At 41.2% G+C, this 18,687-nt stretch overlaps 1 protein-coding gene across 8 annotated transcripts in view; it reads right to left on the bottom strand.

The window, feature by feature from the left end:
- Positions 1-18,687, bottom strand: part of ctbp2a (C-terminal binding protein 2a) — a 288,354-nt gene that overhangs the window by 23,257 nt on the left and 246,410 nt on the right. For all 8 annotated transcript variants that reach the window (XM_060842012.1, XM_060842008.1, XM_060842006.1 and 5 more), the window contains 2 exons: positions 5,370-5,584; positions 978-1,108 (listed from right to left, as the gene is read on the bottom strand). In XM_060842012.1, the coding sequence (XP_060697995.1) occupies positions 978-1,108; positions 5,370-5,584 (346 nt within the window). The remainder of the gene's footprint in view (positions 1-977; positions 1,109-5,369; positions 5,585-18,687) is intronic.

Raw genomic sequence — 18,687 nt, 5'->3', positions numbered from 1 at the left:
AATAATTGCAAGCAATTAGCATTCTCCAGTAACCTTTGGTTTTGTTCTGCTAACTTAAAATTTATTTCTTCTCAATACGGTTTAAAATGAAAGTGATGATGAATGTATCAATATACTGACTTCCAAAGGTCAAAATGCAACAAAAGAGAATAAACAAATTATTGCTTGCCTGGCTCCCCCACTCCTCTGCTCGAAATCCACATTCTCCCCACTTTTTAGTTAAGGAAATTACTTCAGGGTTGCTATTTCTCACTTCTTGTTTAAACAGGAGACCTCTTATTTTGAAACTGTGTTCCCAAGTTCTAAACTTGCCCATCCTGTCAACATTTAGCCTGTCAAGTTCACTCAGCATGCACTATGTTTGAAAAGATCATCCCCATTCTTTTCAATACCAATAATGATGAGCCCAATTTGTTCAGCCTTTCCTCATGAAAAAACCTTTTTGTTTTAGGAATTAGCCTGGAGAACTTTCTGTGAGCTATTTTCAGTGCAAATATATGCCCTCAAGTAAGGAGATCAAAACTGTATTCCAAGTAAAGTCTCACCAATACCTTGTACAGCTGTAGTATGACTTACCTACCCTATCCCTCTTGTCAATAGTCCACAGGCCTTCCTAATTACTTGCAGTACATACATCCTAACTTGGTAGTTCATGCATAAGGACACCCAGATTCCTATTATCCAATCTAATCACATTAAAAACTCATAAGAGCAAAATACAAAACTTTCATCTGTTTTCTTTTAGTGACACTCAACTGGTTTACTGCCTATACTATAATTAATTTGTTTGCTACAGCTTCTGCAATATCAAAATGTGGATTTTTCTGTTACCCATCATGCTATTTGACAACTATTTCACAGAATATCAAGGTAAAGTCAGGCTTCTATGGATTATAATCGCATTTCGCGATATGTGCTGTCATACTGCACCTTCCATACAAAGTATCGAGGTTTGCTGAACTGTTGTTGCATCTTACCTGAAAGGCTCACTTTCATGAACATCGAGAGCAGCACCTCGTATTCTTCCCTCTTTCAGCCCCTGAGCTAAAGCCTTCTCATCAACCAATCCGCCTCGGGCTGTGTTTACCAAAAATGCTCCCTGTCTCATCTGTGGGCCAAACAAGAAGAAAAAAAAAGTTTATTCTTCCTTTATTGTCTTCAAAGAATTTCTGGAGTCAGTCAGGGCAAAATGCAGTACAAAAGATATTGAAAATTGTCATGACAATTCAACAACTTTAAAATAAATAAGCTAATTAAATCACAGTTTAATATAAAACAAAGCAAATCCACAGGAAAAAAATGACACCTGGTTTTAGCAGAAATTCTGCAATATTTGATGCAAGGCTTTTGTTATGCTGTAATTTTACACACTTAATAAAGAGCTAGACTAAACTAACTGTGCATGCTTTGTAATGGAATCATTACAAGAGAGGCTCTCCAGTGTAGAACAACCTACTCGACCTCAACTGGTTTAAAATACAGACACTGCCACATCTCTCCGAATATCGCGAATCTGCAGTCATTTTTGAGTGATATTCCAGACTCTGTCTGATACGGTCCAGATATTTACATACAAACAAGAATAAGGTATGAAAATAAATTAGATTTACAATAATAGTTTCTATTAAATCCACTGTAAAACTGATTAAAAATGCAACTCAAAAAGAGGTCAGCTCTGAGAAGCGAAACTAATTCAGTGGATTGACAGCTACAGTACACACTGGTACTGGGACCCGAAGGAAGAAAAAGACAGCTGTTGGGATGAAGTATCTTTTCTCATGCTGGAAAATAGATATGCAGATAGGACCAGACTCTACCTTAAAGAATTGAAGCAGAGTGGCATATTACCAATTGCCATTTGGAAATTATTGTACATGCAGCAGGAGTCAATACAATTTGAAAGAAAAGGAGAACAAAAGGCAAAAACAATTCATTATTTTTTTAATTGGTTAATGAACACTATTAGAAGCAATTCATTAGGTGCAAGATATCCTAATGATGGATTAATGTGCAAGACAAATGTAAGCTCATCCTTAAATAGAACACAGGGAATAAAATACCCATTTGTGAATAACATAGTCTCGGTGGGATGGTTCTGGCAGAATTCAGGTGGCAACAGCTAAACCAATAATCAATAAATTGGCAACTTCAATTTCTAGATGGTTGAAACTCAATTAGCATAATGCAGATACCGAAATGCGCAGCAGGTCAGGCAGCATCCAAGGAACATGAGAATCGACGTTTCGGGCATGAGCCCTTCTTCAGGAATGAAGAAAGTGTGTCCAGCAGGTTAAGATAAAAGGTAGGGACGAGGGACCTGGGGGAGGGGCGTTGGAGATGCGATAGGTGGAAGGAGGTCAAGGTGAGGATGATAGGCCGGAGTGGGGTGGGGGCGGAGAGGTCAGGAAGAAGATTTCAGGTTAGGAAGGCGGTGCTGAGTTCGAGGGATTTGACTGAGACAAGGTGGGGGGGAGAGGAAATGAGGAAACTGGAGAAATCGGAGTTCATCTCTTGTGGTTGGAGGGTTCCTAGGTGGAAGATGAGGTGCTCTTCCTCCAACCGTCGTGTTGTTATGGTCTGGCGATGGAGGAGTCCAAGGACCTACATGTCCTTGGTGGAGTGGGAGGGGGAGTTGAAGTGTTGAGCCACGGGGCGGTTGGGTTGGTTGATCCAGGTGTCCCAGAGGTGTTCTCTGAAATGTCCTGCAAGTAAGGCGGCCTGTCTCCCCAATATAGAGGAGGCCACATCGGGTGCAACGGATGCAATAAATGATGTGTGTGGAGGTGCAGGTGAATTTGTGGCGGATCTGGAAGGATCCGTTGGGGCCTTGGAGAGAAGTAAGGGAGGAGGTGTGGGCGCAAGTTTTGCACTTCTTGCGGTTGCAGGGGAAGGTGCCGGGAATGGAGGTTGGGTTGGTGGGGGGTGTGGACCTGACAAGGGAGTCACGGAGGATGTGGTCTTTTCGGAACGCTGATAGGGGAGGAGAGGGAAATATGTCCTTGGTGGTGAGGTCCGTTTGGAGGTGGCGGAAATGACGGCGGATGATACGCTATATATAGAGGTTGGTGGGGTGATAGGTGAGAACCAGAGGGGTTCTGTCCTGGTGGCGGTTGGAGGGGCGGGGCTCAAGGGCGGAGGAGTGGGAAGTGGAGGAGATGCGGTGGAGGGCATCGTCGATCACGTCTGAGGGGAAATTGCGGTCTTTGAAGAAGGAGGCCATCTGGGTTGTACGGCATTGGAACTGGTCCTCCTGGGAGCAGATGCGGCGGAGACGAAGGAATTGGGAATATGGGATGGCGTTTTTACAGGGAGCAGGGTGGGAGGTGGTGTAGTCCAGGTAGCTGTGGGAGTCAGTCGGTTTATAGTAAATGTCCGTGTTGATTCGGTCGCCCGATATAGAAATGGAAAGGTCTAGGAAGGGGAGGGAGGAGTCTGAGACGGTCCGGGTGAATTTGAGGCCGGGGTGGAAGGTGTTGCTAAAGTGGATGAACTGTTCAACCTCCTCGTGCATCTGCATCCAGCATCTGCAGTCCTCACTTTCTCCTCCATAATGCAGATACCATCTGGTTTCTGCTCACTCTCCCAGAAACCTCTCATCTTCTAATGATACAAGCCCATAGCAATTTTTAAAAATATTACAAATCTTATACTTTAAGCATATTTAAGGAGGGATATATTTGCATTGGTAGTAGTTTAGAGAACTCCCACTAGATTGATTCCTGGGATGAAGAGTTTTTTTATGATGACAGTTTGAGCAGGTTGAGCCAATACGCATGATACATTATAAAAATGAGAAGTTATTTTATTGAAATGTACAGGACTCTGTGGGAGGTTGACAGGTTAGACAGTGGTTTTCCCCTTTTGGGGCCATCTTGAACTTGGGATTACAGTTTCAAAATAAAAGAGGTATCCCATTTAAAACAGCAATAAGAAGGAATCTCCTCTCTTTGAGGGTTGCTAACCATTGGAATTATCTACCCCTAACAGCTGTGAAGGCAAGATCATGGATTCTCCATCTACAAGAGGGTCAAAGATTACAATGGGGGCAGATGTAAAAGTGGAGTTAAGGCCCTCATCAGATCACCCATGACCTTACTGAACAGGGATCTGCTTCCAGGTGCTAAATGGCTTCCTCCTGCTCATATTTCTTATATTGTCAGAATAAATACAGTCTTGTCATATGATATTTTCCCATTTAAATATGGCATTCATCAGGAAAATTTGTTAAATCAAAAATAAACAAAACAAAGGGAAGAGAAATGGTAAATAATGCAAAATAACATATCATCATCCTCAAAAACATTGTAAATAATTAATATCCTGTTCATTATTATTTGAAAGATATTTTCTCTCCTTGGGCCTCATCCCATTGGCTGCTACGGAGAGTAAATAAATGACTCTTTCTTAATCGTCTCAGAATGTTCATTTCAAACTTATTGCCTAGACAAGGACACAGGACATGATTGAGAAGTTTGATCTGTTGATCTTCCTTCTTGCTAAAGTTGATCTAAGATTATATAATTGTCACGTGGCAAGTTCTTGTCATTTCATTCTGCATCACGCTGAAGTGCAGATAGCACATTGAAACACTCAGTTGCTCACATAACATTGAGGACACTGAGGCCTGACTCAGTTGATAGCACTCTTGCTCTGAATCACAGTATCTAACCCCACCCATGTTGAAGGATGAAAAATCACCGCTGCCATTCCAGTGTTCAGTGCAGTGCAGTGCAGTACTGAGGGAAAGCTGCATTTTCTGAGATGATGTCTCTTGGATTGAATGTTAAATTGAGGCCTCATCATGTCTGCTTAAGTAGTTATTTAAAAAAAACCTAGCATTACTTTGACATGGTACAGGACAGATCTCCCTGATATCCTGGCCAATAATTATCCCTCAATCAACATCACAAAAACAGATTATCTGCTCATTATCACCTGTTTGTGAGAGTTTGCCATGAGCAAACTGGCTGCCACATTTCCTACATAATAACACTAACTACATTCATAAGTATTTCATTGGCTATAAAGTACTTAAGATGTCTGGTTCTGAAAAATACTACACAAAAGTGAGTCTCCTCTTAATAACATGAACTAAGGAACAGAGTAATTGTAAAACACTGGCACCAATAATCCCCTCTGCATGGACTGGACTACTCTTATCTTTCAGCTTTCAACTGGAGAAAAAGACCAGTGGCAGAGCAAGGGATGTCAATGCCATTGGTTTTAGCTGTGACCATTGTCTGTGTCTAATACAGCTAGTTACCTTTCCTCTGCTGACGTTGCATTATTTTTCATTGTAAACTAAAACGAGAAACTGAGAAAACACCAAAAAGTGTGTGAGCCTACAGCGAGGATTAAAGTGGAATTACCTGTTTGATGGTGAAGTCATTAATAAGATGGTGGTTGTGTTCATTCAGATTGCAGTGCAATGACACACAGTCACTCTGGTATAGCAGATCTTGTAGGGTATAAACTCTCTGTACGCCTAGAGATCGCTCAATACCATCAGGCAAGTATGGATCATAAAATATTATATTAAACCCAAAGATTTTGGCTCGAACAGCAACCGCTTGACCGACACGACCTGCAAAAGACCAAAGAGCATAACTTTAGGGTTTGCGTGATGGTGACATGAACAACAGTATCAGTTATATAATGTAACCAATGTAGTACTTCAGTTCAACTTATAAATTATAATGAACCGATAACGTAATAAAAACACCCCAAGGAACTACATAGCAGTGTTATCAATTTCGACATTGAACCATATTAAGAAATCTTAGAATAGGCTTAGTCAAAGTAGTCGATTTAATGGAAAAATTTAAAGCAGCATGGAGAAGCAGAGAGATCTTTGAGGGATAATAACCATTTTATTATATGTGCAGGTATTTTTGTACAAAGAAACTTCTAATTTTCCCAAACACAAGCAAGCGCAAAGACGTCCATATCGGCACGGTGGCACAATAGGGCGGCACGGTGGCACAGTGGTTAGCACTGTTGCCTCACAGCGCCAGGGACCTGGGTTCAATTCCCGCCTCAGGCGACTGACTGTGTGGAGTTTGCACATTCTCCCTGTGTCTGCGTGGGTTTCCTCCGGGTGCTCCGGTTTCCTCCCACAGTCCAAAGATGTGCGGGTCAGGTGAATTGGCCATGCAAAATTGCCCATAGTGTAAGGTAAGGGGTATGTGTAGGGGTATGGGTGGGTTGCGCTTCGGCGGGTCGGTGTGGACTTGTTGGGCCGAAGGGCCTGTTTCCACACTGTAAGTAATCTAATCTAATCTAATCATAGGAGAATTGCCAGCAACATTGTGGAACCTCAGATTCTGGCCCAGGAAAGCCTAGAATGATTGTCGGCCTTGACAAATGTTTACAGGGCTCCTGCTGTGAGGAAGTTTTGGTATCTTCTCAACCATATTGTCTTGACTAAAAATAGATCATTGACGAGGCTTCCATTTGCTGCCTTATCAATCAGATATTGGCACTAGCAGAAGTCCTGAAGATGCCTACAGATGTCATTTGTCTATGTGGCTAACACAACATGAGAAAGAATAAGTTATTAAAAAAGTATATCTGAGAAACTGGATTCATGAGCACCCTTTTACAGGTGCTACAGGATGTGTAGAAATCTAAAATAGTGCTGTGGGGCATGGGTGTACATATGTTGGGCTAATTGCATAAATGTGCCGTATTGGTGAGGGCATTTCTACGTTCAGTGGCCCCTGCCAGAGTGTGAAAAGCAGGTAAATCATGAGGTAAATCAGAATGCAACGCTGACTTGACACCTTTGTGAGCTGACCACTTTATTTATCACCCTCTTGTGGATCTACCATCAGGCCTTTTAATTGGCAGTTAATATTTTTGATTGTTGCTATCGTTTTACAATTTTTAGTTTTCTATAGAGTTGTTTCAATTTGCAAAGTTCTACAGGCAGTGGAGTGGCAAGTACAAAATGATTTTTTTGGTTGATATCAAGGCTTCTGTCAAATCTTTTCTTTTCAAACATGGTATTCTCCTTATAATACAGCATGGGTGGAAAAATGAACTGAAGCTGCACAGATCAGGGTAAGCTGCTGGAAAAGGGAATGGAGAGAACAGCAGTCAGAATGAAACCATTTTGCTCAGGTTGTTTGAGGGAGTAATTTGCCTATCTGAAAACAATTATAAAAAGTCCTCAGTAAGATCTACTACTGGTTGCTAGGCAACACGAAGGCACTGGCGGAGGGTTAGGCGTATGAAGACACATTCTTCCTCCTTGAGAGGATAGCAGGTCTGTGCTCAATGGAACCAATGTCACTGCCTCAATGATAAAATAGTGAAGGGCAGATTGGTGAATGGATCCTTGAAGTCCATTTTGTACAATGCAAACCCCAGTCATGATGGTAGCTGTCCCAAGTATCCACTGCAACATTGTTGCTACTTGTGCTATAACAGAAACTGCAACAAAGGCCATTAGACGCTGCATCACATTTGGGTCCAAATGTGCATACATGGAGGTAGTCACCATTACCTTGCTGGAAAGGATGAGATTCCAAAGCTCTAAAAATCTGCACTAAGTTGGTGCTGGTCTCCCCCATGCTCCTGGATAATATTTGCATGCCTTCCCTTTGCAGGTTTCCCAACACATCAAACACATAGCTGTGCCTACCTGGCAATGTTTTCCCGTAGACTGCTCCATCAAAGGCCTCCAAACATCCCCTGAGCAGTGTCCATTAGTGACCTTGCCCTCCAATGGCCTGAAATCTCTATTATTCTTAGCCTGTCATTTCTCACCATGGATAGATTCCACAACTAATCTAACTTCCACATTTTACATGTTGACACATCTCTCCCAATGATGAACAGCACTATCCCTTCCATCTAAGACTAAGATGGACTGCGATGTTTAACTTGTCGCTTTTCCTAATTTGTAGTTAAGATTTTGTACCTCAAGATACCTTTGTACCTAAGAGGGCACAAGGAATTGTACAGTTTTCAATTGTACAATTGTACACATTGTACAGTTTTCACTATACTCATGTACTTGAGTACACGTGGCAATTAAATCTAATTCTAAATATGGAGGAACGCCTGCCCTCCAATTAGTTTCAGCTACTATTGGCTATGTACCATTTTGTCTTCAAGAGTGTGGGAAGTGTGAGAGTGCTGTGCAATCTGTTCAGGTGAGTAGTTGGCAATATATGCAAGCTGTGAGATACGTGTGAGAACAATACAGAAATGCTAAATGAGTGTGCAGTAAAGACTATAAGTGCCATTCTGAGTCGTGATTAATAGGAAGCATACACTAGTTATGCATTTGGTAGGATATGATGTTTGAAAATCGATTCAGTGACTATGACCACACATTTGAGATCACCATATCCCTTGTACTACTCCATCCAGATTCGCTGGGTTTGGTGTTAGACACTGACTTTGGTAATCTTCTCCCACTGTATTTTCAATGAACTCCATGCAGTTACAAAATAACTCTTTCTTTTTACCAAGACCTCTAGTGCAGAGTTGAAGCTAACTCTCCCCAGTGTTGCGTTACTCTTTTCCAAGTCAGATCCAGTTCCTGTCAACACATGCCTCCAGCCACAATGCACATTCCCTTTAAAAGGTGCAAGTTAGTTTTAAATGTTGCCAGCAAATGTCAAAATTATTCCGGGGCCCCTTCGGATGGGTGCCGTTAATTAAAAATGCATTTACTGTTTGTTATGTGCTGAAATCATTCTATTGATCAGGGAGCTGACATGTTGTCTACATTACAATTCGGAGACATAAGTTCAATCACATCACAAAAGCAACTCAGTATTTACCCAATCAAGCTTCCCTTATTTTTCCTTAAATCATTTTTTGTAACTAAAATAATTCTAAGGTATTCTAAGAATGAAAGTAGAAACTTTCTCAATAGTTGGTAGACAGGATATTAAACTTCAGACAGATGTTTTGGTACAGTAGACAGTTGATTAAATAATTCTATCATTTTGCAACTCAGCTTTTTCACCTGACTATGAAGGGCATGTATATAACTGCAGGTCAATGGTAATAGTGCAAAGACAATAACATTACACCTCTTCCAAATTTGAGTCATTTAAAAGCAAAGTATAAAGAAAACAAAAACACTTCAAGGTGGCCAGAGGTAGCAAGAAGCCAGTGATTTTGTTCTGTCCCTCTGACCCACAATTATCCTCTTACAGCTGTTATCCAGCTCTGTACACATCTTACAATACAAAACTTAAAATGTGTTGCTGGAAAAGCGCAGCAGGTCAGGCAGCATCCAAGGAACAGGAGATCCGACGTTTCGGGCATAAGACCTTCTTCAGGAAACGTCGAATCTCCTGTTCCTTGGATGCTGCCTGACCTGCTGCGCTTTTCCAGCAACACATTTTAAGCTCTGATCTCCAGCATCTGCAGGCCTCACTTTCTCCTCTTACAATACAAAACCCCAATCTCCACTGCCAGATACCTAATTTAGGTCAAGAGCCTTGAGACATTGCTCATTTAATGCCAAAATTTCAAGTCACACTAGGGTGGCACAGAGGCTAGCACTGCTACCTCACAATGCCAGGGACCCAGGTTCAATTCAAGCCTGTGTGGAGTCTACACATCCTCCCAGTGTCTGCATGGGCTTTTGCCATGTGCTCTGGTATCCTCCCAGTCAAAGGATGTGCAGGCTAGGTGGATTAGTCATGGGCAATATAGGGTTTCAGGGATAGGATAGGGGAATTGGATCTGGGAGGGATGCTCTTCAGAGGGTCGGTGAAACTTGATGGGCCAAATAGCCTCTTGCTACGCTGTACGGATTTTATGATTTTAATTCTATATGTATGACCACTTCGTCACCTACAGAATAGAGATGAACAATACACCAAAATGTTTCAATCTATTATTTGCATCATATTCCCAACAAATTGATCAGTACTGACATTTCATCTTGAGGCACATGAATATTTTTCCAATTTCATGAAATACATTGTTCACTATGATATCAATATTGTAACTTGTTGTCATGGCAGTTTATGTTTAAATGGATTTTTAATTGGGCATGACTAGGACAACTGTCACAGCTAGAGCAGAGGGTCCTGACACATTTAATGAAGAGTTTCAGATAAAGAAGAACAGCTGCAGTATAATCACTAGGTCATTAGACACAAAGTCATTCTATTCAATATTCTATGGACAAGCCAGTAAGCAAGCAAGTAACTGCAATTCAAACAGTTGTACATGGTTCCTTATTAAATGGTATATTATAAATATAAGCACTTCTTTTAACATCAGCACATGTAATATCTTGACAAATGTTGAAATGTACAATTTAACATTCTTATCACTGGAAAATTACATCATTTATGTCACAACTCTTTAAAAGGTTTCACAGCATAGATTTTGGATAACATCAGCAGTAATCTGTTTATTTTAAATGGGTGCTGCCAGCATTGGCAAGGTCTTGCAGTCCAGTTGGTAGCATCCATGTCAGAGAGCCAGAATTACTTGGTACGAGTTCCACTCAGTGACCTGATGGGCAGGGCAAGAGAGTTCATAATGTGGTCAGACTTACTGAATGTCAGCTTGCCAGTTCCTCCAGCATGTGAATGGCAGGCAGTAAGAGTGCAAGATTCCTGGTCACTCTGGGGAGTGTGCGCAGTGGCATCCTTGCGTCTTTCTTCATTGCTACATCGTCCTGCTATTAGTGAAGAAGGTGGCCCTTCTACTGCCAAGGGACCAAGTAAAGGTTACATTCCAGAGCGATTGGGGTTTCACCAGCAATGGGTGGGCCCCTGTCATGCAGAGAAACTGCCAGCTAATTCCTGGCAGTCACAAGATTGAGGGGGAATCTGATTGAAGTGCATAAAGTTCTGAGGGGCATAAACAGAGAGTAGATAGAGACAACCATTTCCCCTTAGGAGAGATGTCAATAATCAAGGGACATAGTTTAAGGTATGGATTGTGTGTGCGCGCACGTGGGTGGGGTTGGGAGGGGTTTGAGGAGAAGATTTTTCACTCAGATGATTGTGGGTGTCTGGAACTCACTGCCTGAAAAATTGTCAGAACGGGAAATCCTCAAGGTATTTAAGAAATGTTTAGATGAGCACTTGAAACACCATAGCTTACAAGGCTACAGGGCAAATGCTGGAAAAAAGGATGCGTCTCAATGAATGTTTGATGACTGGTACACACATGATGAGCCAAAAGGGGCTCTTTCAGTGCTGTGAGAACTCTATGACTCTCCTGGTTGGGCACACTTTGGCCCATGCGAAACTGCCCCAACGAGGCTGCCAATCCTCCCTGGCACCCATCACACACAAACAGGGGCCTGTCTGACTGGCCCAATTGCTCCCAAACACTACTTGCTTGGTTGGGGAGGCTAAATGTTTCCATGTTGTCCTCTTCTTCCAGCAGCCACCTCTAATCAGTTATCTGCCGCATATAAAATGTGACCCTCAGTTGTAATGAGTGGGCTTGCCCCACTTCACTGTCAGTGTGACCTTGTCCCCACCCTGAGGGCAAGATTCCAGTTCTTACGTCTCACAGCTGTCTAGTTTAGAACTAATATTAAGTCAGATTTAGTTAACAACCTAACAATGCATAAATATTTATCCCACCAAGATCAACAGTGCTCTTGAAAGCAGAGGGAGGGGATTTTTGTACTAGTGATAGTGGGTGGGGGGTTTGCAAGGGTGGAGCATCAATACTAAGGCACAAACAGAACATTGCCATCAAGCCAAAAAGATGTTTTGTTTACCACGCACATGAGTAATGTAATAAAGGAGTTCCACTGTTGGGTGTGATGTCAATTATGTAGATTGTACATCCCAACAACTGGTAGGCTATATTAAACAACACATCCTATAGATCATTCCTAGGGGTTGCATGCTCAACCAAGTCATCATGCCTAACATTATTTGTGACTTTGTTGTTGGACGTTAATTAAATAACCCTGACTGTGCTAAGAATTATTATCAGTTAGGTATGCATTGCGACACATTTGTGTATGTTACAAGCTTTATACATGAACACACAAGATCATCTTTTTGGAAGCAAAAGGAACTTGCATATCCATAACATCTTTCCCATGGGGAAAAAGAGGGTCTTGGAAACTGCGATATTGGCTTCAATTCCATGGTAATATCCTGACTAATCAGAATGTACCTGCCGAATCTGAGAACTAAAATTGACACTCAATTGTTCCTGCTGTGTCTTCAAGCCAACGTTGGCCCAACCACGAGTATCCCCTTCTCGTGTTGTACAGGTTGGTGCTATTTTGTCAAAACTGCTCCTTGCATCCTAAGATGGATGAATGCAAGACAAAAAGTTTCAACTCCATGTCTCCTGAGATTGATAAGATTTTTGTCATCAAAAGATATCAAGAAAACTGAAACAAAGACAAAATTTGCAAATCGGCCTTCATTTTACTGAATGATTGAACAGGCTCAAGGGGCTAAAAGGCCTATTCCTTTTCCTATGTTCCTCACAGCAAGGGTTAAACCAACTAACACATGTCTAATACTTATCTGTCTGTGATCGGATAAACCAGAGCAAATGGGAGATTGATCCTCGCCTCTTGTGAATTGTATGGCTTAGACTTTCTTGGATAAAGTCAGCAAACCATTAGTGTCAACAAGATTGGTGTTATAAACATGACGGAGGTGTGAAAAACTCAACATACATTTATTTGCGATCTGTCAGAACTGTTAATTTCATTCAGTATTTGGATACTGGTGAGATTATCAAGATAATTAATATCAAAATGATTAGTCAGCAAAATTCTAATCTACAACAGTATTCCTATCATCGTTTGTGTGTCACGTTTCTAGAAGCAGATGATGGAGAAACTACAAGATAGATTTGCTGCACTAATATTTTACTAGCCCTTTCATTCAATTTAAAGAAACACTGAACCTGAATTACAATGATTTGGTCTGACTCCTTATGACCAATATTCACTCCTGGCTACGTGGGTGCTCAGCAGCACAATAATTTGGAAATGGTGTGCTGCACAACAAATAGACTGCACACAACCGATGTCCCCTTTAACATACCACACTATCTTAAAACAATCATGCAATACAATAAACAGGCTATTCACAATTAAAAACATGGAAAAATATAATTATCTCCATTCATATAGCACCACTAACTAGTAAATCATCCCACATCACTTCCAGAAATGGAATCAGAAGGAAAGAAAACACAATGCAACTCAAATTACAGTCAAGTTTAGGCTGAGCAGTCAAAACAACATGTGATGTGTTGTGCTAGTTGTCGGTTAACAGCTTTTCAGGATATCTCATGCTGTGAAAATGGTGATGGCAAGTATCTGTAATTTTAGTCCTTTGGCCAGCATCCCCTTACTGGCTGCTCCATTAAATAGTACAAAGGTCCTGTGATGGAGGAGGTTACAATTCTAAGCAATCTCTCTTCCAGCCACTGCAATTGAAAGCAGCCATGAAACAAAAAGGGCACTGGAACAGTCAGGAGGAAACAGAATTGTTCAAGTAAAAATGAAATATTATTCACTGCACGAAAATAAAGGAACTACCAGAAGATATTTAAAGATTTAACAAATAGTTCAAATGACATCTCCTTTGTGTATTCCTCTAATTGTAGATAAACTGAAAGCTCATTTACCATTGTGATAAATTTAGAAAATTTCACTAAACAGAACTACTGAACCAGAGTTTCTTTGCTTCATTTCCTGTTTTGAGAGGAAGTCAATATCTAGGCAATCTTTTGCCTCTGAATTGTTCTGCATTGTATTCATGCATATTTATCCAAATATAGTTTGTTATCAAAACCGGTTAAAACAAACTATTGAAAGTTCCTTAGGAAGTCATGGAAATACACTTCCTGTGCACCTTCTGAAAGAAAACAAAGAATCATTTGACCAGGCTCTCACATCACCTGAGTGATCAATATACACATTTCTGTTTTGTTCAATCTGAACAGAAAATAACTGGACAGCACTTGATCAAATGTAAAACTCACATCAATCACTGTTAATACTTAATTACACAAAATCTTGCAGAGGTCACCGCCAGACATCAGTGACCTATAAACAGCTATGTAATTTGAGCAAATAGAAGCAAAATACTGCCGGTGTTGGACATTTTAAATATAAACAAAGTGCTGGAGAAACTCAACAGCTTCTGGGGAAGAGAAACAGAGATAATGTTTCAAGTCCAATACGGCCTATCCTTGTCAAGTCATTTTCTCTCTCCACAAATGCTGCCAAACCTGCCGAGGTTACTTGAAATGTTACGTATTTTGAGCAAACTGCTTCTGGATGATTTGTTTCTTCGACACACTGCCAACATAGACTCATCTCAGCATCCAGGTTAAAAAGAATAACATTTAATATGTTGTACACGTGGCACATTTTTGAGAAAAACAAAAAGGTGGTGCAACAGGCAGAAACAGGTAATATTTCTTTGTAATTACACAGACCTCAATTTTCCATCCGATTAAGTTAATGCACCAAAAACTCAGGAATTACTATCTCTGGGCCCAATCTTATGGGTTTTTGGGCTGAGTGCAAGTTGCACAGATTGTCTTAGAGGGATTTCAGCTGCAAATCCTGGCAAAATTTCTCTTTGTATCTTAGCAAATTTGTCTCATTAACTGCCTACCATTCCCTTATGGTATTCCTCTCATTCGATTCTATCTCCATCTTACCCCTCAATGTTTCCAGAATAACTCACCACTCAGCAGCTATCCACTGAAAGACCACATTCCTTGTAGCTGCACCATGTTTACAAAGTTCATTATGCTCCCAGAAAAGCACTGTCAGTCCAGAACTGCCTTCTGGATGGGATGCTGGAAGAGCACAGCAGTTTAGGAAGCATCTGAGATGCAGTAAAATCGATGTTTCAGGCTAAAACCCTTGATCAGGCCGTCGATTTTACTGCTCCTCGGATGCTGCCTGAACTGCTGTGCTCTTTCAGCACCACTAATCCAGAATCTGGTTTCCAGCATCTGCAGTCATTGTTTTTACTTTCTGGATGGGGTGGTGCAAATGCAAGAAATCCTCTTGCCCCAAGACCAGCAGCAGAGGCGACAACACCAGATCATGTCTGGTCTGAGCTTGCCACCTGCATCAGTGCAATCTCAGTTGTCTGAACAAATGCCAAGCACTGTAGGAAGATGGTCAATGACACCCTCCACTCCACCAGCATAAGTGCCACCATCTTGTTCTGATACCTTACACTTATTCTATATCTGCTACCTCCAACTATGAGTGGCTCAGTGGTTAGCACTGTCGCCTCACAGCACCAGGGACTCAGGTTTGACTCCAGCCTCAGGCAACTGCGTGGAATTTGCACACTCTCCCTGTGTCTGCGTGTGTTTCCTCTGGGTTCTCTGGTTTCCTCCCACAATCGAAAGATGTGCAGTCTAAGTGGATTGGCCATGCTAAATTGCCCATAGTTTCTAGGGATGTGTAAGTTCATGGAGCTACCATGGGAAGTGCAGGGTTACAGGGATAGAATGAGGGGCAAATCTGGTGTATTGCTCTTCAAAAGAGTCAGTGAGGACTTGTTGGAACAATTTCCAACCATAGGGATTCGATAATAATGAAGGCTCGTGCCCCACCACTCCCACTACTGCCTGCAACATCTTCCCTCACTCACTGTCACTATCTCACCTCTTAGACTAATACCTTGCATGCCCTATGAGCTGCTTGTGTCACTTGTGTCACCTTCCCACCTGCTCCAGATAAAATTACTATTTCACCCATTTTCATGCTCCATAATACCTGCATCTCTCTCATTCCACAAGAAAAGCAGCCTCCAATAGGGCAGAGATAGTCAAGATGAATGATGAGCTGTCAGACATTCAGCTCCTCTCTTGATTTGACCGCCTAAGTGGCTAAATAACCATGTGCAAGATCTAGGACTAGTATGGAGGTTGCTTTTGACATGCTGTGACATAGTTCCCTGACTGATGGCTATCTCTCTTGACTTGACTGAAGCCTACTGACAACCATGCCAAGTTTCCTTTCTTTCTGACTGTGCTAAATGGAAAGGTAAGAGAGAAGTAAAATCTCTGGCTGAGAGGGCAAAACAGAAAGAAAAAGGCAATGCAAGGCAGTGATGCTGTGAGCATCCAGGTAGGCTTAGAGTGAGTGAGTGAGTGCTGTGGCAGCAAAGAGCCTAGAGAATCAGCCTGGTCCAGTTCATGAGCTAGGTGTGTTTCTCTCAGTGCAGTCTCCTTTTTGTTTTCGCAGCATTACAATATAAGTTACTGGCGCAGCCCTGAACTGTAGAAGCGTGCTCCAAGTTGAGCAGAGAAATGTCAAAGGTTGACACATTTTGGATGCCAATATTTGTGATATGGGGTGCCTACCGCTGGTACCCATGCAGCATGCCCTGCAATATTGTTGCCTGGCCCAACATGAAGGCAGTTTGCAGTCAACAGCAAGCTGAAGTTGCTAGGTACTTGCTCTGACTTGCATCTCCAGGACTTTCAACATGTATCTTGAAAGTGTATTTGGTAAAATAAGAAACTGAATATTAATGAGTCCATTAATAAGGCATTTAACAAGCAATTATCCTTTTGAATTGGCAACTCACTGCTGCCTAGTGAGAAACTTGCCTTGCCATTTGGCAAATACATAAAAGATGGAGCAAGATGTTCTTGACTTCAAGATCTGCCTTACTGGATTTCTTACTGATTCTGCCAAAAACTCTGTAATAGCCCACGTCACTCAGGCCCTAGTCAGATTCCACTTTCTAAGATATCTTGAGTAGTGCTGGCTGTGGGGATTGTTTTCACCCATTCATGATTAATTGTTGTACTTTGGGCCATTATATCTAAACTTTTGCCCGAGACTGACAGGTCAAAATATTCTTCTTTCCTCTCTGCTCCATGCCCCTACATTGGCAACAATTCCCAAATCGAAAGTCAATTTCAACTTCAATCATGTAATTAGGACATGTTGAAGAGTAAGATAAATGCACATTTAATTTTGTGATTCTATTGGATCAACTCTATCAACCTTTCGATCAGCAGAAACATTTCTGCAACCTACGTAAAACAGATCTGTAGGAAGTGAGTAATAATTTAGACGAGCAATCTTCATTATTAGCAAAGTTTCCTCTTAAAAAATTTTGCAATTAATTCTGAAGCCAATCTGCCAATAAATCAGCTGCAGCTGTCCTCAACATTCAGATTTGAATCAATAAGTGACAAGTGGTGATCATGTGACTCAAATGACACAGCCAATGACCAATAGAGAAACCCCTTTGATAGTCAATGTCTTATGATCACTGAATCCCCCACTATCAACCATCTTGAGATTTACCATTTACTAGAAACATATGAACATACAAATTAAAAACAGCAGTAAACATTTGGTGCCTCTAGCATGTTCAACTATTCAATAAGACTGATCGTAATGTGTCCTCTACTTCACATTCCCACCTATCTTTCATTCGCTTATGTTAGTCAGGAATCTAACTACTGCTACTTAAAGAAATATTCAATAATCCCAGCTCCACCACTCTTTGGGAAAGTTAGTTCCAAAGACTTGTAACCCTCTGATTTATACAGGAGACCTCTTATATTTAAAAATGTTAGTACTCTGACAGCATTTTTAAACTGGCAAGTTCTACCACCAAAAAAGGAGTAAGGCAGAAGATGCATTGGAACATCATCTCCTGCAAATTCCTTTCCAAGCCACACACCATCTAGATTTAAATCATTTACTTCACTGTCATTGGATCAAAATCCTGGAACTCCCTTTCTAGCAGCACTGAGTATCCACCTTCACTAAATCGACCATCTTGATTCAACAAGATAGTTGATCACGATCTCCAGGGCAATTACGGATTGCTAACAAATGCTGACCTTGCCCCTGCCACCTACATCCCATGAAATAATAAATAATACAAAACAAAACTATAGATTACATTAACTGATATGATACAGGGTTAGGCACATCCTAGATTGCAATAGCCAAGATAAAAATGTCAGCCTCTAATAAAGTTAGGTAAATTTTAAATCCTTCATCACTGCCAGGAATTAGACAACAACCACCTATAATTACATTGCACCTTTATTTTAATGAAACTTCTCACGGTGCTTCACAGGATCACCTGTGAAACAAAAACTCAAGGGGATATCAGGTTGGATGGCAAAAGGTTAGTTAAAGGGGTATGCTTCAAGAAGCACCTTAAGGAGAAAAATGAGATTGAGATACAGAAAGGCCTGAGTAACCAATAGCATAGCTACCAATGGTAGAGCAACTATAATTGAGAACGCACAATACACCAGAACTAAATTAATACAAACATCACAAAGAGTTGTACGGTAGGTGGAAATTATAGAGATAGTGAGGGGCAGATATCATAGATAGATTTGAAAATATTGATGGAAATTTTAAAATCAGATGTTGCTTGACCTGGAGTCAATATTAGGTCAGTGAGGAAAGGGAGTGGTAGGAGACTAGATGAGAGTTAAGACACAGGCAGAGCTTGGATGAGCCCAAGTTTACAACGGGCAAAGAGTGGGAGATTAGCCAGAATGTTTTGTAATCGTCAGGTCGAGAGGTAACAACAGCACAGATAAGGGTTTGTGATGTAGATATGTTGAGTTGTATATAATTGAGCAATGTTACAACGGTGAAATTAATTGGCCTGAATGATCTTGTAAATATGAGGTTGCAAACCCATCTCAGGAATCAAACGTACAAAGTCGAAAATATTGTGGAAG

Source organism: Hemiscyllium ocellatum, chromosome 22 (assembly GCF_020745735.1).
Source record: "Hemiscyllium ocellatum isolate sHemOce1 chromosome 22, sHemOce1.pat.X.cur, whole genome shotgun sequence".
Taxonomy (NCBI): Eukaryota; Metazoa; Chordata; class Chondrichthyes; order Orectolobiformes; family Hemiscylliidae; genus Hemiscyllium; species Hemiscyllium ocellatum.
This window is presented reverse-complemented; position numbering and strand designations above follow the sequence as displayed.